The sequence below is a fragment of the Salvelinus sp. IW2-2015 genome, linkage group LG4p (genome assembly GCF_002910315.2).
Source record: "Salvelinus sp. IW2-2015 linkage group LG4p, ASM291031v2, whole genome shotgun sequence".
Lineage (NCBI taxonomy): Eukaryota > Metazoa > Chordata > Actinopteri > Salmoniformes > Salmonidae > Salvelinus > Salvelinus sp. IW2-2015.
Window position 1 is genome coordinate 3,615,502 of NC_036841.1, and position 23,779 is coordinate 3,639,280.

Genomic DNA, 23,779 nt, shown 5'->3' on the forward strand with positions numbered 1-23,779 from the left:
TCAGCCTTGACATATAGGTCATGCTCCAGCAGTCTACCAAGCACCTTGCGTACCAGAGACACATGCGCGGCGTGAGTGGCTGAGTAGATCAGAATGTCATCGATATAAACAACCACTCCCTGCCCGTGCAGGTCCCTGAGAATATCGTCTACAAAGGATTGGAAAACGGCTGGAGCATTCTTTAACCCATAMGGCATGACGCAGTACTCATAATGGCCCGATGTGGTACTAAATGCGGTTTTCCACTCGTCTCCTTTCCGAATACGCACCAGACTATACGCGCTCCTGAGATCCAATTTTGTGAAGAACTGCGATCCGTGAAATGATTCCATTGCCGTAGCAATGAGAGGTAGTGGGTAACTAAACCCCACGGTGATGGCATTTAGACCTCTATAATCAATACACGGACGCAAACCTCCCTCCTTTTTCTTCACAAAAAAGAAACTCGAGGAGGCGGGTGAGATGGAGGACCGAATGTACCCCTGTCCCAGAGACTCAGTGACATATGTCTCCATAGCCACCGTCTCCTCTTGGGACCATGGGTACACGTGACTCTTGGGAAGCGCAGCGTCTACCTGGAGATCTATCGCACAATCCCTTCCCGGTCGATGAGGTGGTAATTTAGTCGCTTTCTTTTTACTGAAAGCGATTGCCAAATCGGCATACTCGGGGGGAATGCACACCGTGGAACCCTGGTCTAGACTTTCCACCGACGTGGCACCGATGGAAACTCCCAAACACCTTCCAGAACACTCCTTTGACCACCCCTGGAGAACCCCCTGTCTCCACKAAATTTTAGGATTGTGCCGGGCCAGCCAGGGAATCCCTAGCACCACTGGAAACGCAGGCGAATCAATAATATAAAAGCTGATACGCTCCTTATGCTTCCCCTGCGTCACCATGTCCAGGGGGACCGTGGTCTCCCTGACCACCCCTGACCCTAATGGCCGGCTATCTAGGGAGTGCACGGGAAAGGSAGAATCTATCGGCACAAGCGGAACCCTTAACCTAAGAGCGAGTCCGCGATCCATAAAGTTCCCAGCTGCGCCTGAATCAACTAGCGCCCTATGCTGGGAAGAGGGAAAAAATTTAAATCAAGACAAACATGAATCAAGAAAAAATCAAGACAAACATGTGACTAACAGGGGGTTCTGGGTGAGTTTGGTGCTGACTCACCTGGGGTGATCGAGAAGCGTTCCGCCTGCCATCTCGACTCCCAGACGGACCCCCCCCAGCACCGATCGGCCGTGTGTCCTCTCCGACCACAGCTGGTGCAGGGAGAGCCTCCTCCTCCGGTACCCCTCGGCACAGCCCCTCCCAACTCCATCGGAATAGGAGCGGAGGTGCTGGGTGGTGGAACGTACAGGACCCTCTCAGAACGCCCGCGGGCAGCCAGCAGATTGTCCAGACGGATGGACATGTCAATCAGCTCATCCAGGGAAAGAGCGGTGTCCCGACATGCTAGCTCCCTGCGGACGTCCTCCCGGAGACTACACCGGTAGTGATCAATAAGGGCCCTGTCGTTCCACCCAGATCCTGCAGCCAGGGTCCGGAACTCCAGCGCGTAATCCTGGGCGCTCCTCTTCTCCTGCCTAAGGTGGAACAGTCGTTCTCCCGCCGCTCGGCCCTTTGGAGGATGGTCAAATACGGCACGAAAACGGCGGGTGAACTCTGGGTAATGCCCCTTCGCGGAGTCTGGGCCATTCCAGACTGCGTTCGCCCACTCCAGAGCACGACCCGTGAGGCAGGAGACGAGGACACTCACCCTCTCCGCTCCCGAGGGAGTGGGTCTTACGGTGGCAAGGTACAGTTCCAGTTGGAGTAGGAACCCSTGGCACCCCGCCRCCGATCCRTCATAATCCCTCGGGAGTGTCAGACGGAGAGCGCTGGAGCCGAGGGATGGAGAGTCCTGAGCTGGAGGAGCCGAAGGTGGAGAGAGGAGACCACTCCTCTCCCATCGGTCCATTCGCTCCATCATCGAATCCATCGCTGATCCAATACGGTGGAGAACGGTGKTATGATGGAGCACCCGTTCCTCCATCGATGGGAGAGGGTTGGCCGCTGCTCCTGCTGACTCCATTTGGYYGGTGCGGGATTCTGTAAGGCCTGGGTGTCGGAGTGCGAAGTCAAGCGCAGGGAAACAGCAGGTGCAATAACAACTGTTCTTTAATGAACACGGAGAAACTAGGCCACCCTACTAACACACTGGGTGTACTCCTCAAACAACCCCAGACACGGGGGAAACGAACACAGTCCAGTAAACACGTTGAACGAAACAAACACCACTCTTACTAACAAACAATCCCGCACAAAGAAACGTGCGGGCCGGCTGACTAATAAGCCCAACTAATTACACCCTAATACAAAACAGGTGAANACCACTCTTACTAACAAACAATCCCGCACAAAGAAACGTGCGGGCCGGCTGACTAATAAGCCCAACTAATTACACCCTAATACAAAACAGGTGAACCCAATAAACACATAGGGAGGGGGAGAAAAGGATCAGTGGCAGCTAATAGGCCGGTGACGACGACCGCCGAGCGCCACCCGAACGGGAAGGAGAGCCTGCCTCGGTCGAAGTCGTGACAACTAAGTTATTTCAGAATATTTAGCAGATGGGCCTTACCGGTATGCAGTGCCGATGAAATAAATACTTCCAAATATGAATACATCTACAGTACATTTCTTAAATATAGCAGATATAGTTTTGAGAAAATCTAATTTGTTACAATATTATGTTTTAAAATGTATTCTTGACCTTTCAAGTTTGACCTGAAATGATTTAATGTTTTTTCAAGGTGAASATGCTTCTATATGGAGTTAATGTGGATAACCAGCTGTATCTTGTAGGCCTACGTGATGTATGCAACAAAGTATTTTATGCAGTCCATGCAAACTATCAATCAAAGGCAATAGCATATTAAGTACTGTATGAAAAATGACTTTATTTTCAGTGTAAAGGACATTCTGTGTTCACTAATATTATTTTTTTTAAGTATAGATTTTTTGTTTATTTAACTAGGCAAGTCACTTACTATTTACATAAACACCATCTACATACAGAATACATAAACTACATACATCATGATACACAACAACATGCATGGACTTTGATAACATTCATATATTACAACAGTAAGTAATATGAATCTAGATTTTTGCTATATTTCTTTTGTAATAACAGGTGCAAGTAATAGAAGTTTTCAGTCATTCAATCAACATTGTTCTGTGTTTTTTACTAAATCAAATAATCTGAGGACATTCTRATTTTGTCAATAAAAACCTAAATGAAAATAAACAATTAGCAAATGTTGATGAACAACAGGACAAACTTACATCATGTATTGACAAAATATTACATGCATTCGGTCCATTAGATTATTCTGGTACTTKGATCAAAATACCTTATATGACCATCCTAGTTAGAGTTGATCTATATTGCACCCTTCCCCCAAAATGTCCGCTTCAGTAGTGTGGCAAAAACTAAGGCACATAATGTAAGAATACGATGCATGAAATGCATTTTGGACATATTTCATAATGTATCTAGTTCCCACAACATTTCACATGAGGACTCATGACATTCTGTAGATGATTGGTTTATTTATGAGCACCAATCTTGTATTTGGTTATGTTCTACTAAGGCCTGTTTTCTATGAATATTGAATATATAATACATAATGGAAAACATTTTGCATCGACAGCAGGCAACATTTAATCTTATTACATATTTTGAAAAGACTGTAGTGAGTGGAATACCACTTAGATCTGGATCCTCTGTGTTTCTAAAAACCGAAATATTTACAACATTCATTATGTGTTATTATGAGTCCAGTCACTCTATCAACTTCATGTCCCTTCAGTCTGTCTGCACATTCCCTAAATAAAGGTTGGATGAAATAATTCGTCTGACCAAATACTGTCAGTATTCTTTCAAACATTGACATTCACTCATACATTTACAATCTCGGGCATCAATGACTTCATTATAAGGCAGAAGACGGCACAACTTCTAAGCATCTTTCGTTGTTGTGACTCACCATCCTAGTGTGTGACTCCCTGGCCATGCTAGTAGTTACTATCCTAGTGTGTGACTCCCTGGCCATTCTAGTATTTACCATGCTAGAGGCTTTTTAACCTGCTCTAACATGCTTTTTATGTTCTTAGGTTATTCTCAGTGACAGTGGGGAAACTACTGTCTACTTATTGATAACTCTTTGTCCATTAGGGCTCTTGTCACACCATGGTCTTGAATTCTAATACTCTACTGAAGTCTACTATATAACATTACTGAGTGTTCGGCCTGTCCTGTTCTGCTTGGTACTCTATMTACCAAGACTGATAGTTCCACTCAGTAGTGTTATTTCCACCAGCTTGTTCTTGCCTTGATGACTCGACTCGCCTTCTTCAATGGCCAGCTGGTCAAGACATTTCTGTGCTATGTGCCAGTCCTCCAAGGTGAAGCAACAGACATTCCAGCTTACTATTTGCCTGGCTGTGTCACCTTGCCCCGTCGAAGCCAGTCTCTCCAGGGGGACTGGGGCTTCTCTTGCCCAGCTTCTGAGGTCCAGGAAGCGGGGGAGGAGGAGGGCCGGCGGGGCCTGGTGGAGGAAGCTGTGCTGGGTCTCCTCCAGAAGGACATGGGGTTAGAGGCAGGCTTCTTCTCGACCTGCTCCAACTGCTGCTGGGTCCTCAGCTGCTGGTTGATGATGATCTGGATATCATCCTGTAGAAAATAAGTAAGAACATTACACCTCTGTTGATAATGAGGCTGATTACACTTTACATACATTTTAAATGCAAAAGCTGGATATAACGAGAGATTAAATACGCTTCTAATAGCATGAGGTTGAAATTGTGGGAAAGTTTCAATCGTAACCACGACTAAAGCAGACTATTCAGTGTCTGTGGTACTTAGTTATGTACAAATTAGGTTAAAATTACATTAGATGGCATAGTTTCTAGCCTGGGGTGTTCTATTGACCTGCCACTCTATGAGTGAACACACAGGACAGTTGGGTGTTGTGTTATAAAACAGTAGCTCATGGTATTTACTGACATTCAGAGCTGTAAACTGACTGTCATTGTACCGAAAAAACCTCTCGCTCTCTCTCCAGCCCAGTCCCCAGCCCCTAGCCCCACACAAATAGGCCAGCAACACATAAACTCATTTTATTCAGTGGTGGAAAAAGTTCCTAATTGTCATACTTAAGTAAAGATACCTTAATAGAAAATGATTCTGAGTCACCCAGTAAAATACTACTTGAGTAAAAGTCTAAAAGTATTTGGTTAAAAATATACTTAAGTATCAAAAGTAAATGTAATTGCTCAAATATACTTAAGTATCAAAAGTAAACGTAAAAGTATAAATTAATTAATTCCTTATATTAAGCAAAACTCCATTGAACTGGTCAGTTACAGTGAATATGTTGCCATGTCTTCATATGACCACTAGAGGGAAGTAGTCACCAAGCAGATGGCCTGGCACTAGCACCGTGACTCAGCAGTAGACTAGAGTAGTAGAGAGACTCTTCTAGTCTTGGCCACCTGTCGTTATGTTCAGATCCCTTCACTCCAAACTTAGAGGGCTGTTTAAAGGTTGCTGTGTGCCTAACACCAGTGAGGATACTACAGTTAAAGAGCAGTCTCTATGGAACACTAGAGTTCTGACTCTGTGACCAGCGATTCGATTACATTTTGACTATAGGAGGTGCCCTAAAGATAATAGGCTTAATAATATTTTCACAGAGCTTATGAAAGTGCCCTAATATGTTACGAGAGTGCAAGAGAGGAGCAGAGGAAGGGAGAGACAGAGATAGATAAAGAGAGATYCAGAGACGGAGAGAGAGCGAAAGAGAGACAGAGAAAGAGTGAGGGGGGTGACAGAAACAGAGACAGACAGAGAGACCGTGGAAACCCACCTGCCAGGCCTCTAGCTCCTGAGACAGCTCCAACTTGCGTTGTATAGCCTCCAGCAGCTGATTGTTCAGACACATCATGTCATTCTTACTCCTCACCAGCTCCGCCTCCATCAGGTTCTTCCTGCCATGATGTAACAGCGGGACAAACACATGTTAGGTCACAGTGACATCATCATAGATTCATAGCAAACAAATGTGGCAATTTTCCAACAACAACCCAGCACACGGACATATCTTACACTTACACATAAAATGGCATGAACTACGTATAAATGCAACATGTCATTTTAAGAATGATAAATGCTGTGTGAAAATTACATTGACGGAAATTACAAAGAGTAAAAATAATTAAACGATAAAGACAGAAAATAACTAAACGATAAAGGCAAAACCACACCTACTTAGCTATGGCTTCATCTCTGTCTCTGATGGCCTGTTGGGCCAACTCTTCTTCATCCTGTCTATTTCCGAGCCTCAGCCTCAGCTCAGCATTCTCCTCCTGGAGCTGGGAGATTTTAAAGGAGGGGAGAGGACAAGAGAGAATATAGTGAACTGAAACCAGAGTCCAATATAAGCAACTCCAATGTCTTGGATTCAACTCCTGTTGTATCAAGAACTCRTAACCAAAATGACCACTAGGTGGTGCACAAACCACACACACTGAGATGAGCCAATGTAACCACGACTAAAGCAGACTATTCAGTGTCTGTGGTACTTAGTTATGTACAAATTAGGTTAAAATTACATTAGATGGCATAGTTTCTAGCCTGGGGTGTTCTATTGACCTGCCACTCTATGAGTGAACACACAGGACAGGTGGGTGTTGTGTTATAAAACAGTAGCTCATGGTATTTACTGGACATTCAGAGCTGTAAACTGACTGTCATTGTACCGAAAAAACCCTCTCGCTCTCTCTCCAGCCCAGTCCCCAGCCCCTAGAGCCCCACACAAATAGGCCAGCAACACATAAACTCATTTTATTCAGTGGTGGAAAAAGTTCCTAATTGTCATACTTAAGTAAAGATACCTTAATAGAAAATGATTCTGAGTCACCCAGTAAAATACTACTTGAGTAAAAGTCTAAAAGTATTTGGTTAAAAATATACTTAAGTATCAAAAGTAAATGTAATTGCTCAAATATACTTAAGTATCAAAAGTAAACGTAAAAGTATAAATTAATTAATTCCTTATATTAAGCAAAACAGGTGGCACAATTTCTTGTTTTTTAAATTTATCGATAGCCAGCAGGACACTCCAACACTCAGACATCAGTTAAAAACAAGCATTTGTGTTTAGTGAGTCCGCCAGATCAGAGGCAGTAGGGAAGACCAGGGATGTTCTCTTGATAAGTGCGTGAATTGGAYCATTTTYCTGTCCTGCTAAGCATTCAAAATGTAACGAGCACTTTTGGGTGTCAGGGAAAACGTATGGCGTAAAAAGTACATTATTTTCTTTATGAAAGTAGTAAAGTAAAAGTAAAAGTTGTCAAAAATATAAATAAAGTACAGTACAGATACCACAAAAAAACTACTTAAGTAGTCCTTTCAAGTATTTTTACTTAAGTACTTTACACCACTGCATTTATTGTKTCTAAATCTAAATCTCCATGGAACGCAGGCTTGACTGACACCTGATCGCTGTGTTAATGTCTCTGTCTCCTAGGGGATGAATCAGGGCTTTGTTGTCAGGGCCGGCAATCCATGTGAGAACCCGGGCACTGTACTGAGGACTCTGAACAATGAGCCCTCGTGTGCTGGGCTGAGCCGACTGTAAGAGGTGGAGGTGATTTAGTATTATCTATGTATCAGTGTTGACCTTGTTGCTGTACCTGTTGTCCATCTCATATTCAGGTCGGTTCTCCTGTAGACTATGTTCATTTTCATCTTCTGTTCGTGCTTCTCGTTTCATCCTTTGGTTATTTTCATTTTTTGTCTGATAACATCATGATTTCACCAGTCTCGTTTCCCTTTCCCTCTCTATGACCAGTGTAGGCACTAAAACTAGGGGAAACAACACTTGCATTGTTTTGACAGGCACTTTCCTGGAAAAGTGGGTTTCCTAGTGGGAATAATAAACCTTACCTGCTGTGATCTGTGAAGCATTCAACATTCCCAACCACTCCTCTCCCAGATTGCAGCCACAGGCTTCAAACAACAATGTCTCAACAGAGACGCAAACCAAAAACCACAGCACTGACATAACTCCAACGTCATCTGTCCTTATACCGGTCCATGGTATTGTATGACACAAACACAATAGCACCTTTACAGGTAAGGTAGACTGTGGTGTTTCTGTCTTTCAACCTCTAACAACAGAGCATATATTAATTAAATGGGGGAATTGAATAAAGGCTTTGCATTTAGGCCAGAAAGTGTATTTCTTTGCCGTGTTTTTTGCAGTGCCTTGTTGCATACAGGATGCATGTTTTGGAATATTTGTATTCTGTTTATTTGTATTCTTCTTTTCACTCTGTTATTTAGGTCATTATTGCAAAGTCACTAAACTGAGGATGGATCAACAACATTGTTCTCCCATCACAGCCATTGGACTYTGTTTTAAAATCACCAATGACATCATGTTGACATCACTGAGCAGTTTCCTTMTTTTCCTGCAGCTCAGTTCAGAAAGATGACTAACGTTGATGTGTCTGGGTGGTTTAATACATCATCCAGAGCATAATTATTAACTTGACCATGCTTAAAGAGATATTCAATGTCTGATTTGTTATTGTTACCCATCTACCAATTACTGCCTTTTTTATGAGGCATTTGAAAAGCTACCTGGCCTTTGCAGTTGAATCTGTGCTTAAAATTCTWTACTTGACTGGGGGACCTGACAGATGTTGTATGTATGGGGGACAGAGGAAGGAGTAGTTATTCAAAAATAAAGTCAACCCCTATTATTTGCATGTAACTTATTATGAGATTTGTTTAACCAAATTTTACTCCTGAACAAATTTAAGCATGCCTAAACAAAAGGAGGTGAATGCAATGACTATATTTAAGTTTTAATTAATTWAATTTAATTTGTATTAATTTGTAAAAATGTTACGTTTTTTTTTTGTAGAGAGCTCTCTGTCAAAGTAAACCTTCCAGAAGGACAACAATCTCTACAGCACTCCACCAACCACTCCTCAGTAAAAGGCACATGACAGCCCGCTTGGACTTTGCCAAAAGGCACCTAAAGACTTTCAGAACATGAGAAATAAGATTCTCTGTTCTAATGAAACCAACTCTTTGGCCTGAATGTCAAGCATCACCTCAGGAGGAAACCTTGCACCATCCCTATGGGGAAGCATGGTGGTGGCAGCATCATGCTGTGGGGATGTTCTTAAGCGKTAGGGACTGGGAGACTAGTCAGGATCGAGGCAAAGATGAACAGAGCAAAGTACAGAGAGATCCTTGATGAAAACCTGTTCCAGAGCGCTCAGGTCCTCAGACTGGGGCGAAGGTTCACCTTCCAACAGGACAACAACCCTAAGCACACAGCCAAGTCAATGCTAGAGTGGCTTCGGGACAAGTCTGTGAATGTCCTTGAGTGGCCCAGCCAGAGCCCGGACTTGAACCTGATCGGACTTGAACCTGAACATCTCTGGAGAGACCTGAAAATAGCTGTTCAGAGATGCTCCCCATCCAACTTGACAGCGCCTGAGAGGATGTGCAGAGAAGAATGGGAGAAATTCCCCAAATACAAGTGTGCCAAGCTTGTAGTCTTGTACACAACAAGTATCGATGCTGTAATCACTGCCAAAGGTGCTTCAACAAAGTACTTAGTAAAGGGTATGAATACTTTAGTAAATTTAATATTTCCGGTTTTTATTGTTTATAAATTAGCAAAAATAAATAAAAAACGTTTTTTGCTTCGTCATTATGGGTTATTGTGTGTAGATTGATGAGTTGGGGGAAAAAACTATTTAATCAATTTTAGAAAAAGGCTGTAACATAACAAAATGTGGAAAAGGTAAAGGGGTCTGAGTACTTTCCGAAGGCACTGTACCTCACCTCACTACCTAATCGGTCTTTCCCTAGAGCTTTTATGAGTCAAAGATCACAGTTTCTTTCTTTGAGACTACTGAGTTCTATAGGAAAAAACCTTCCATAGGTATAACCACTTTAACACAAAACCTGACTGAATGTGTGTGCTCTCTGACAGTGAGCGGTGGAAAGATCCATCTAGCTTATGTGGTTCAACCAAACAGGAAATGTAGGCTAGCGAATGACTCATGGGTGCACTAAAACATCAGTTTCCTGGTATGGAACAAAACAAACTGAAATAATGACAGAATCAGACAGTCAAAATGTGGTATAATAATAATTGTACCCTGTACTCAGGAGCTGTAATACGTTCACACCTCAGTAGCTAGTGGCAAAGCTCTTGCAAATAATGTTCCCCTTGTTGTTTCTTTCTCTTTGAAGACAGGACACACGAGGTAAGACATGTTCCTTTACAGAGGTAGGTACTGTACCATCACACAGAGTCACCAAGAACATATCCAGAATGTTATGTTGCTATGAATCATTCTTCCATTACAGTATAGTGGGAATACTTAAGTGATCAACACAATGTTTAGCATATTTGGAGTTTCTGTAATACACATAATTTCCAGTGTTCAATTTGTGACACTCAAGGTGCAGACTGACGGTCACTAGACTTGACGCTGAATGTTATGGATTATTCTCATATCTGTTGATAGTGATTGACGCCAGACTGGAGGTACAAGGGCAGAGGACACTGATTATTCACTCTTGTATTGATGACATTCTATGGACACTGTGCGATTCTGTAGAAGCTGGCAAAGTTACTGCCTTTTTGTTTTGACTTCCTACAATTAGGATATAAAGGGCCTGTGTCCAAGAGGCTGGTKTTTAAAGAACATTTGGTGATGTCTGATTAGGATATCAAGGCCAGTTAGACATGTTCTCTGCTTCTGTGCTGGTTGGTGTCCTTCTGTTGCAACTTGTAATCAACCAGAAAGACTACTATCCTTTTTGTGCACCTGGAAATTCCTTTTACATACCGGGAATGGACTTTGAATGCATATCTCTCTTTATCTTTCTAATACCTCATACTGTATTCACTTTTTAGAAAAAAGGGTTCCAAAGGGGTTCTTTGGCTGTCCCCATAGGAGAACCCTTTTTGGCTCCAGGTAGAACCCTTTTTGGTTCCATGTAGAACCATTTTTTTGGGTTCCATGTAAACCCTCTGTGGAAAGGGTTCCACATGGAACCTAAAAGGGTTTAACCTGGAACCAAAAAGGGTTCTCCTATATGTACTAAGACTATGTACGTACCAAGAGTATTAACCCAGGATAAGTGTGCTAAATCTTGCCTTTGTCCTAGGCACCCCGTCTCTTATGTCCGAAGAACTCTTTTAGGTTCTAGATTGCACCTTTTTTTCTAAGAGTGTAAAGATAAATATCACAATAATCTAGGCATCTAACTCTGATACGTACTAAGACTATGCATGCACCAAAGGGTATTAACCCAGTATAAGTGTGCTAACCATTGCCTTTGTCTTATGTCTCTTATGTCCTATGCCCCCTGTCTCTTATGTCCTAGGTCCTCTGTCCCATGTCTCTTAGTTTCTATAGTGTTACCTGTTCTCTGTCATGGCCCAAGCCCATGGTGTCCAGACTGGTCTCCAGCTCAGACAGTAGGGATGTGTTTCCATGGCTACTCCTGTACTGCAGGGAGACCTCCTCCTGCAGCTCCTCCACCTGGACCTGAAGCTGCTGTGAACGCCCCCTCGCAGCCGCAGCCTCCTGCCATGCCTCCGTCAGCTACCCACACACAGAGAGGGGCACACACACACACACACACACACACAGAAAAACATACAGAGGGAAACACACACAAAGAGAGATACATAACGTCTGGTCAGTGTTATCTAAAATCAACCACATTATTCAAACACAATGCGATTCAGACCCAATMAGTCTGAGTATTGCAAATCTAGCTMTAGCTCTAGAAACACACAAGTATACATAACATGCAAATGTCATCCATAAATCACATATTAGACAACATGTGCACAATATCAACATACAGTGCTATTGTAAAGTTAGGTCAAAAATGTAAACTGACATGCCAGAGTCCAGCCTGGTGCAGAAACTCCACTACGGCCAGTGTGGAATCCAGCAATGCACGTTGAAATGACATGTGACAATGGGAGGGATGAGTCTATTGTAAAGCAAAGATCAGGGGTTCCCAAACATTTTATCCCCGGCCCCCCTTGCGCGCACCACGTCTATTTCTATGTGCACAAGCACTGTTCATGACACAAACTGTTCACACCCCTCTTGTTGGCAGAGATAACATTTTGCAGGTTTAAAGCATATTTCCTGCAATTCTACACATTTTGTCATGGGGTGCAAAGAAAATGTTGCYGTTTTAAAGCAAATTTTCTTGCAATTTTACACATCTTTTACACATCACTCTGTGTAAAATCACCCCAAAATCACCCCAATAGTGCACATCACCCCAATTACCAACAGTGTATCCGAGGGTCACAGTCACTTAGACAAGTGTGCACTATTGACGTGATATTAGTGAGTAAACAAGGAGAAAGATACCAAAACTAAATTATGTGTGTATACCTGTTGGCTCTGCTGCTGGTTGTGTTGGTCCTGTAGAGCTGAGCGTGTGTGTAGGGAGGCCAGTCTGTCCCGTAGGTCTGCGTTCTCCTGACACACACTCTCCAGCCGCTCCTCCAGAGCCTGCTCCCTCTGGGACAGACGCACCACCTGGGCACACACAGGGAGCGAGACAAAGTGTATGTGTGTGTGTGTTTTTTTGTTTAACAATCCTTGTGGAGACCAGAAGTCTTCTGGTCTTAGGGGTTAGGTTTAGGGTTACAAGTAGAGTTAGGATTAGAATTAAGGTTAGGGTTATGGTTAGATATAGGGTTAGGGGTTAGAGAAAATAGGATTTTGGATGGGAATCAATTATTTGGTCCCCACAAGGATAGCAATGCAAAACTGTGTGTGTACGTGTGTGCGTGTGCGTAGCCTACCTGCTCACTCATGGCACTGAGCAGCTCCTCATCCTGTGGTCTGTTATGGTGGCCTCTCTGACGGAGCTCGAGTTTCAGGGTCTGCAGTTGACTGGCCATTGCCCTCTCCACCTCCATCGCCTAGACCGCAGCACAGACAGACACCAGAGACAGGTATTGGATATACATAGAGAGACAGGGGAGGAAAGAGAAAGAGGCACCAGGTTTAGGAGACATGAGATACCTGAGACTAAAATAGTAGAGACATTTAAGTCACTAGATATTAGATCCAGAGATAAATATCTAAAATATAGACAAAATACGAGGAAGTGTAATATTAAATAAGTGAATCTGTATTATTGGTTGCTGTTAGCTACGCTGCAAATGGAAAACTAAGATCACATAATACAGTCAAAGGAATGGTTCTTGCCTCCAGCACATGTGCTTATGTTTTCGTCATAACAAAATAAGGAGAAACATCTCTCTGTGGGACCATTGTTCCATTAACTACCAGATGGATTACTAAGCTATTATTGACATATGTCTACACAAAAGGTGATATCTAGAACCTAAAAGTGTTCTTTGGTTGTCCACATAGGGGAACCCTTTGAAGAACCATTTTTGGATTCAGGTAGAACCCTTTTGAGTTCCATGCAGAACCCTTACCATAGATGGTTCAAAATGGAACCCAAAATAGTTCTACCTGGAACCAAAAAGGGTTCTCCTTTGGGGACAGCCGAAAAACCCTTTTAGAGCCTTTTTTTCTAAGAGTGTACCAAGAGAGTTGAGGAAAGTAAAAGTTTTCTCCCTTACTTAAAAGGTTATGTGCCATAGGTTCCAATGTAGAACTAATTTTGTGTAGTTGAATGAGCACTGACGGACAGAAACAAAAACAGGGGGCATGTAGACACACACAGTAGGGGGAGTGGCAAGGATGCATGCTTGTGTCAGTCAGCCCCAGAGTCCCGTCCACGGCTTATCTTGGAACGAATACGGACAATGGAGCAAGCGGCCCACTAGGAATCCACAGAGGGACGCTCCATTTGTTAGGGACACAAAATCAAATACAATACCCCCCTACTGAGCTACAAGACTTGGCCTTCCCTTGTCTAAACTATGATGCACATAGAAGCTGATTCCTACCGCAGTAGTAGACCCCAAGGGCCCTCTCAGAGTGGTGGGACAAAGCATTCCCCTGGGATGGGAGGACTCATAGATAACATTAGCACACGCATCATGGGAGTAAAACCCTCAATGGAAAGAGTGATAGATGTATATCTTCTCCAATGATAGATCTTCCTGGCGCTTCCCTCTCTAAACGGCGTGACGCTGTCTGAGTCAAAGGTCAAAAAAGGAGGCCTCAAATTGCGTGTCTAATTCTACATAAACGTAAATCGRGAGTGAGGGATATAACAGGTGCCATCGCTATGGAAATCAAAGTATATCCTGTTGGCCAAATGCCAAAGAAAAGTGCGGGTGTTTCAGGTTACAGAGTAATTTTATTGGTGTCTAAATCTAAAGTTGAAAACCTTAGCTAAACCCTTTTAGGTTGAATGTCTTTTTCACCTGTAGAATGGCATGATTCATCACACCAGTGATCAAAAGCAATATTATTAACTTCCTTGTTTGAGACATGTGCACTTGTTTCTTTCCTTATGTTGGAAAAATAAATGATTTCCTTGAAGGCCTTTTCCTGTAAGGTAGATTGGACAATTACGTCATTTCTGAAAAGGTACTAACAAACAGAGAGATGTTTAATCAACCAAGAGTTGTTCTCATTTCCAGCTTATCAAACTGCRACCGTACTCCCTTCAGAGTAACATGTTCCTTCGCCAAAAGTATGTGTACATCATGTTATTTCAATGCAAGTGTTTGACTTGAGCTTCCACAGAACATCTGTATGAAGTACACTAGAACCAACAGAAGTGAATGCTAGACTCTGAGTGAAGCATTGTTCACAGAGGAATGCGGATTAGGTATTCTGTAGAATAGTGAGGCCAAGATCCATCAATTCTTTTGTATCATCTCCATGTTCACATTCAAAACTGCTGACAGGATAGAGAATGTAAAAAAAACAATGACACTGCCAGTCAGTCACAGATGTCTAAATACTAATTTCCTCTCACACTCAAATGTTTGAATAACCTTCATAGATGCAGCAAAACCTGATAACGAACCAGTTTCTGACTGGCAAAGATCAACATACTTTTCACACTTCCTTTACAACTGAGGTGAACAGCAACAGTAAGCATATCTAGTGGTCTCCAGAGATATTTATTAGCTGAAAGGGATTTCTGTTTTCCTAGTAGTGTGACCATAGGTTGTTTTGTGGATGTTAGTTTAATACCTGGTGGTCAAGGTGATATATCGAAGCTCTTTGAKTGGTAACCTCCCTCCCCCTGATTCCTGTCATGCTCTGTCTAATTTCTCACACTACAGTTAGGCCCATCAGACCCTGGTAATATAGAACCACTTCAACCACTTCAACCACACATACAATCCCATTCAGACACTGTTGTACACATACCCTATTGAAATCTCTCTTTAGGTACACTGATTGTATAGTTATACAAACCACCATTCAGATATTAAACACATCGATGCCCCCCCCCCTCTCTCTCTCTCTTACACACACACTCACCGTGCCAGGCAGTGCTGCACACCTGGAGAGAGGGGTACCACCACCACCGTTCACTACCACGTCCGGTAAGAAGACGTCAGTGACCGGACCGAGAGAAACACTCTTCAAACCTTTCCTCTCCACAACAACAGCTTCTGAAGTACTACTCTCTAGCTGTTCTTTTACKTTWAMATTTCCAGAGAMCTCAGAGTCATCCATGGTGGAAGCCAGTCAGCAGAATGAACCCACTTCTCTCCACTTCCTCCTCCTCCAGAACTCAGATAGAGAGCTCCTGTAAATATAAAGTTTTCTGCCCCTTTTGGAATTCTGGGAGACTGTGAGTGATAAATAGAAAATATTTCCTCTACATCCTCTGACCACAGGGTGGTGACGATCATGGTTCCTCTATCTGAACTGAAGAATACTGAGCAGTCAAAGGGAGGTTGTGCTTTTTTCCATTGACTTATGTCCATGCACTGGAATGAAGTTAGATATTCAACTTCCACACTTAAGACAAGCACAGAGTCCAGGTGGTTAGTCATGTGTTTCACTAACTGTAAGTTTACGTCACAATCATAAAATTCAACAATGCAAAACAACACCCTTGTTGTTAGTTGGCAGAGAACTAGTCTAGCGGCCCAATCAAGGTTGCTAGCCTAGTACACAATGGCCTGTTATTTAGCCAATCAGTTCTTCTACTGTACTTACAAAACTGATAAGAGACTATAAAATACCTAATTGACTGCAACGGAAAGCTTCCAGTCTTAGGTATTATGGTTTTCACCTACACAGCATTTATAGGGATAACCCAGGACCTCACCTTAACAACAAAAAAGTGTTGTAGGGTTAGTATTAGGTATCATTGTGGATATAGTTATAATAAAGTAAACATGAGTCACATTGAAGCATGAGTACACAGCCTGACAGCTGTGGTTTTCCAATCACGTGGTCTAGGTCTTCTACAGCTCAGAGCTACATGGCTCAGTATACAATTCATTCCAGTGATGACAGATACAATTCATAGACCAATTTCAGATATTAGTATTTTCCCAAGGTCCACTGATGTCTCCCTGCTCTGAAGACCTAGACCACATTCAAATTGAGTTGATATTCTTTCAGTCCCACTCCCTACTCCTCTTTACAAAATGTTGGCATCCACTCCTATAGCCTCCCAGCTAGATGGGTTGCCTTTAGGCAATGTACCTTAATGACATTCATGTAATAAGATCCTGACCTTTCACCTGATCCTGAACTGCTGAAGTGGGTTCACTTAATCACAGGTTCGTTTTTTATCTACATTTTATTGCTTATATGTACTGTCTGTGTATTACTTAGCTACTATTACTATGTATTACCTAATATCTGTGGCCTTGCTTTTTACAGCGGTAGTCTTAGTACAGTACATTTATTTTCAGTAGGTAGATTGGGTAACACCCCACCTCATCGCTGTTGGCGCTAACCCCAGGCATAGAGTGGTTAGGTTTCACTAAGGTTAATGTGTTACTACAATGACGGGCTTTTATTTACTTCTGCCTTAATAGAGAAATATTTTCACGTCACTTTATATGACCAAAATAACAAAGGGTCTTATGTACAGCATTCTTTCTTTTATTTTATTTAACCTTTATTTAACTAGGCATGTCAGTTAAGAACAAATTCTTATTTACAATGACGGCCTACCAAAAGGCAAAAGGCCTCCTGCGGGGACTGGGGCTGGGATAAAAAAKATATATATTTAGGACAAAACACACATCACAACAAGAGAGACAACACTACATAAAGAGGGACMTAAGACAACAACATAGCATGGCAGCAACACAACAACAACATGGTAGCAACACAAAATAGYAGTAGCACAAAACATGGTACAAACATTATTGGGCACAGACAACAGCATATAGGGCAAGAAGGTAGAGACAGCAATACATCACACAAAGCAGCCACAACTGTCAGTAAGAGTGTCCATGATTGAGTCTTTGAATKAAGAGATTGAGATAAAATGTTAGCCTTCCTTGCTGGGCTTATTGCTAGCGAATTAAATAAATGTCGTTTCAGTCTGTTTACTTCCATTGGTGCTTAATGAACATGACCCAGGTGTGAAGGGGTGGTATGTACTCACGGTGCTGAGCTGTTCTCTGAGGCGCTGGGTGTGTTCTGTGTCTTCCTCCTGGGCCCTGGTCTTGTCCCTCTCTGCGTCGGTCAGGGCCTGGGTCAGCCTGGCCACCTGGCCACTCAAATCCCTCATGTCTCTCTCCAGGTCCCCAACCTGGCTCAYCCACCCAGACTGGCACCCCTCCAGCTTCAACCGCAGATCATGCCTGCCCTGCTCCAACTCCTGTGGGCAACACATAACAAACAGATGGGCACAGTGAATGCGTGCCAATGGGGGTCTCTTTGGTCTGTGATTAGGAGACTGATGCCACTGCTATTTCATTCTAATCCATTATATTACTGAAAGAGAACATTAAGAGTATTTGTACAGTAGCTGTTGCTGTGTTATTACTGTGTACTTATTGAAGCTAGGTGATGCATAATTGGTATTTAAAAAGTCTGGTACACCTCAGTTATCTTTTTATTGTAACTATAAACTCTACAGAGCACACAGCATCGAAGACCAGACATGGTTAGACTATGACATAATGACAAGTGTGTAATATACTTTCTGTAATAGAAACTATAATTATTTCATAATAGTAAACCAATAAATCAGTTTGGTGACTGGTCTATTTAATATTCCATGTTTTTGCACCTCTGATGCCTAGACAGCCCTACATTAGATCTRTCCATCCACACAGACAGCAGTAAAACTGTCTCTGAAACATCTCCTAATGTGGATTCATCCCCAGCTGTTAAAGACACTTATTGGATCTAGGAAAGCTACAGCCCTCTCTGGGAAGCTTATAAAATTCCATACAGCATAGCAGTAAGAGAAACATTGTAAATCTGAGCGACTGGGTGACAACCGTAACTACATTACTTCATGGGGCGGGGGGGACAATACATTTTYCCCCCCACTCATACAGGAGCAATAAAGGCCTAGTTCACACATTCTGTGATTATTATTACTTATTTTATTTTGATTTATCAGGGGGTGCYGCAGCACCCTCAGSACCCCTACTTCCCACGGCTATTTATTAATTAATACTCTCCAGATACAGACAGGGCATCATATGCTTCCGGTGGTGTTTACTACAAGGTCAGGCCTAATGGGAATGAGGGTGCAACAAACTGCAGATGGCTCTAACTAGACCCGTCAGGGACTCAACAAGTACAGAAGGTGCACAAACAACAGAATGTGCTTGTTTTGTTCCTGAGAAGCAAGACATACATTTGAGGAAGATGCAGACTGCAGGTGTAACACCCTTCCCTACCTGATATTGGATTAAAGTTATATGCTTTTCCTCACATGGAGGGAGCAATTTATTGAATACATCTCTGTGCTGTTTTAATGAGATGTCCATATTAATTAGCAACCCAGTGAGGGGAAAAGGGTGCGTGGAACTCAGGCTTATCACACAAACACAAAAGAGCTATTCAGAGAGCAGAGAAAAAGTGCAGTGTTATAACATTGGTCTTTGTTTTACGGGGAAGCTCAGACTCAGTACATTCTTATGACATCTCCTTTGAAGAGGAAAGTGCTAGCCTCCTTAGATGATGGTCATATAGGCTGTAGACCCCTAAGAATACTAGATCCATCCATCCACCTATRACATGTTTGTGAATATTTTCAAAGGCCTACCTAAAAACCTTTCATTCTTTCTCAAGCCACAGGTGAACCTGAAGTTTAATAATTTGGGTGAAATTGCGCTGCTTTATAATTGCCTATTTATACATTGTATTATAAAGACTTGCATGATGTAAAGACTGTGAGGGAAAATGTTACGTTTGTGCTTTTCTAATAACCAATTCGATTGGGTTCATGCAAGTGACTGATTGATCGTGCCTGGGAGGAATCCTCACTATCGTAAAAGTAATTTGGCAGTACGCCCAGAACATTGCTTTGAGAAACRAAAGGGGTATCTCAGTTTCAAGGTCTCAGCTTGGAGAGAAAAAGCCTYGTGAGGTATTGGTCGGTCACAGACAGGAACCAAACGTTAATGACGAATTAATGATGAATAATGAATAATGTAAATTACGCAAATATAACTTGTCTGTCTGTGTAAGCAGTATATAAGAGAACTAACTGGACTTCCCCGGCAGAGCTCCTGACCGACGTGTACTATGGTGCATTAAGATTGTTGGAACCTCTCCAGAATGCTGATAATAAATAATTATTAATTTAAGACTGAYTTCAGGTGTCCCTGCTGGTAATTTCCACAACTATTTGTTTGATGTTGTTTACCTTGAATGATATGTCAACACATAGCAAATAAAATACAATTTTATTGGTCGTGTACACTCTTAGAAACGGTTTCAAAACTGTTCTCCGGCTGTCCCCATAGGAGAACCCTTTTTGGTTCCAGGTAGAACCCTTTTGGGTTCCATGTAGAACCATCTGTGAGAAAGGGGTTCTACCTGGAACCAAAAAGGATTCTTCATAGGTTTTTTATTTTATTTTTTCATTTCACCTTTATTTAACCAGGTAGGCCAGTTGMGAACAAGTTCTCATTTACAATGGCGACCTGGCCAAGATAAAGCAAAGCAGTGCACAAAAACAACAACACAGATTTACACATGGGATAAACAAATGTACAGTCAACAACACAATRGAAAAATCTGTATACAGTGTGTGCAAATTATGTAAGGGGGTAAGGCAATAAATAGGCCAATAGTGGCGAAGTAATTACAATTTACACTGGAATGATATATGTGCAGATGAAGATGAGCAAGTAGATATACTGGTGTGCAAAAGAGCAGAAAAACAAAAACAAATATGGGGATGAGGTAGGTAGTTGGTTGGATGGGCTATTTACAGATGGGCTGTGTACAGCTGCAGCGACCAGTAAACTGCGTTGACAGTTGACGCTTAAAGTTAGTGAGGGAGATATAAGTCTKCAACTTCAGTGATTGTCTAACGTCGTTCCAGTCATTGGCAGCAGAGAGGAGAACTCTTTGAACCCCCTCTTCAAATGGTTCTCCTGTGGGGACAGCCGAAGAACCCTTTTAGGTTCTAGATAGCGCCTTTTTTTCAAAGAATGTACACATATTTTGCAGATGTTGTAGCAGGTTCAGCGAAATGCACATTCTATCAATGGCTGTTAACATAGTCAAAACATTGGTTGATACTATGACTTGCTCTGTCTGGAATGATTATCAACATGCCAGAGTAGTGAGGTAAGTAGAAACCAGTATCCTACTTAACTATTATGTTATATTTCTCTCAGTGATTAATTACATTTGCTGTCACATAGTCGATGAGAAATGTAAAGAAAATTAGGAAAAAACCTACCCTAAATGTTGTTTTTAATAAACCCTATCGAAATAAATATTTAACAATAGTTTATAAATTGACTCATTGCATAGGCCTCCTTTTCAAGATCTAAATTAGAWGCGCTTGTGAATCATGTTTTCATTAAATTTAAGATAGGAACAAGCGCGCATATTACACATTCACTGGAACGACCACAACAACCTTCATCATCTCGTACAACACAAGGGGCTGCTTTTAACACTTCTCTCTTACCTCAAGTTTGTATGCATACTGTTCATTAAGTTTGTCGCTCTGTTCTTTCAACTGACGATTTTCCAAAAGCAATGCATTTCCCAGCTGGGCCGCCAAAAGGACTTCTTCCTCCTTTTGTTTCAAAGCAGCTAAAAGTTGATTGGGGTCTTGATAATCAGATATTTCTTCCGCATCATAATCAAAATAAAAACCATCCTCCAATTCCACTTTCATCTTCTTCGGTTTGAAACTCCATTCACCAAGTCGATCCATATTTCCTGATTTAATGGAAATAGCCACATAATAATATATTACATTTCAAATCTAAAAAACACAAATGGTGGCATATTTGTCAACTCAGTCATTCAGGTCCATTTCAATAACTATTTAGCAGTTGCCTATGCCCCCGTGCGCAGCCTGTGCGCGAATGAACCTGTKGTTTGACAAGGCGGTCTCCAGTATGATGCGAGTGAAAGTAGGCTGGTCCSCAGAGAATCCATTACACCTACTTAAACCTGCGCGTCTGATGCGTCGCTGTGCAACAGTTACCTCCCCGAAGTCTGTTTGTACCACCCTAAACATATACATTTGACAATTCAAATCAGTTACTGCCCCTTGCAGTAAGTGCGCTAGCCTAACATCTTCCTCCAAATTAGAAAATTGTTTATTATTGTTCAATGACTGACTAAATCAAATTGCTGTTCAATTGGCCTAACTGTGGAAGAGTAGCCTATTAGATACAGAGTATTAGATATTTGTTGACCTTCCCTCTCCCACTTCTTCATAATGCCTCTGTCTCAGTCATGTTCTCTTTCATGCCAGTGAGACAGTCCTTGAACAAATGGCACCCTGTGTGRACAGATCCAGAGTCCCAGCCTCGGCTGGATTGCAGCCCTGCCTGTGTCTGCATGTGGAATGTGTCCCACTCCTTTGTATAGGCGCTACCCTGGGGTCACAGCTCAGCTACCACAAGGCTTCAGGGAGCAGGGGCCAGCAGCACCATAATAAAAGACACAGCATCCTGACGCATGGCACTGCCATTGTTCCAGGGCATCTGTATATATGGCAGGGCTCCTAAAGGGAGTGTGCCGAAAGCATGACAGGATGCCACACATGGGCCCTAAGCACTAAATACGGGGACTCAAGGACTAGGCTATACAGAGAGGTATCACAATATGAGGTCAGCGAGGACACACTTATCCTTGCCTACTCAGAGTCAATGGTCTCTATAATAAACAGCACAATCACATAGTTTTTTTTATCCATAACTTTAACGTTAATTTAAAAGCTAATGCATCTCTGTGGGGTCTCTGATGTAGAAGGTTGTAATTGATCAAATTGGTCCAATCAGCCTTCCTTGATTGCTGATCAGTCTAACTAGGTAGGCGACACTAGCCTTCTGTATGAAAGATTATGACAAAAGGACTGATCAAATTCAATGGTAATTCAACTTCTTTTTAGTCCAGATCAGGGATCGCCAACCCTGTTCCTGGAGAGCTACCCCTCTGTAGGTTTTTGCTCCAACCYCAGTTGTAACTAACCTGATGCAGCTGATCAACCAGCTAATTATTAGAATCAGGGGAGCTAGATTAGGATTGGAGTGAAAACCATCAGGAAGGTAGCTCTCCAGGACAGGGTTGGAGAGCCCTGGTCGAGATCAATACATTATAGAAATGTAATTGTGGAACCAATTACTCACTTCCTACCAATAGCCTACCTGATAGCCTCAGTTAACCATAAGCATAAAAAACATCTGTAAACATTCCCATTTCAAATGTGAAACTAATTACACAGTCAACTCCACCCAGCCTGGTCTAATACACTAGACGTAACATAGTAAACGGTTGTATGTTCTAATCTCATCATGGACAACTTTCGTATTTTAGCTTATTAGCAACTTTAACCTCCTAACATGAACCCCTAGCCTAGTTAAAAAGTTGTCGTTAGCCACCTAGCCACAACAAATTGAAATTCGTAACATATCATACGTTTCCCAAATTAGTAATATATTGTACCAATTGCAATTCGTAACATATCACACGAACTGGAATTCATAACATATCATACAAAATGGATGATGAACATCCACTAATTAATATACCATAAGAAACATAACATATCATACTAGTTTGAGTATCTCAGATTTACATTCCAGGTTGCTCCACCACCAACTCTTCCACCACCATTAGGGTTCAACGCTTTATTTAATTGACTTTAAAACAAATATTGGCCTATGTAGTCTAGAATAAATAAATGAATATGCTAATACTAATAATAATAATACTTCTTCCATTTCAAGTTTTTGACATTGAAAATACAAATGCACTGTTAACTCCCCACCAAAAAGTTTCACACTTGCATAAACTGAAGTTCAAAGTCCAAGGGCAACATCTAGTGGAAAGATGCTGCATTTACAGAACTGCATTTACAGAACTTCACTGGGCACTGGAGATTAGATTTTTTCACCACTCGAAAATGTAATATGCTAAAACCACAAAATATATATCAGAGAATACTTAGCGTCATGTGCTAGCTTTACATACCGTAACGTTTTTTTGGCACGGAGTCATGATTATGAAAGGCTACATATTACAACAGATTACAAAAGATTCATAACAAGTCGTCTTCTCACCGGAAGTTACA

The 23,779-nt window shown here is 42.1% G+C and overlaps 1 protein-coding gene across 2 annotated transcripts; it reads right to left on the reverse strand.

The window, feature by feature from the left end:
• Positions 1–2,928: 2,928 nt before the first annotated feature.
• LOC111959031 (BICD family-like cargo adapter 1) lies at positions 2,929–23,754 on the reverse strand. 2 transcript variants are annotated; one of them, XM_023980445.2, is made up of 9 exons: positions 23,680–23,754; positions 21,158–21,414; positions 17,654–17,869; positions 12,936–13,055; positions 12,520–12,666; positions 11,521–11,703; positions 6,326–6,429; positions 5,925–6,045; positions 2,929–4,729 (listed from the first exon to the last, which is right to left on the reverse strand). In XM_023980445.2, exons 2-9 carry the CDS (start codon positions 21,407–21,409, stop codon positions 4,487–4,489), a joined length of 1,386 nt encoding a protein of 461 aa, XP_023836213.1. In that variant the 5' UTR covers positions 21,410–21,414; positions 23,680–23,754; the 3' UTR covers positions 2,929–4,486. The 2 variants fall into 2 exon arrangements, with proteins under 2 accessions (XP_023836213.1, XP_023836222.1); XM_023980454.2 differs by lacking the exons at positions 17,654–17,869; positions 21,158–21,414; positions 23,680–23,754 and adding an exon at positions 15,556–15,980.
• Positions 23,755–23,779: the final 25 nt, after the last annotated feature.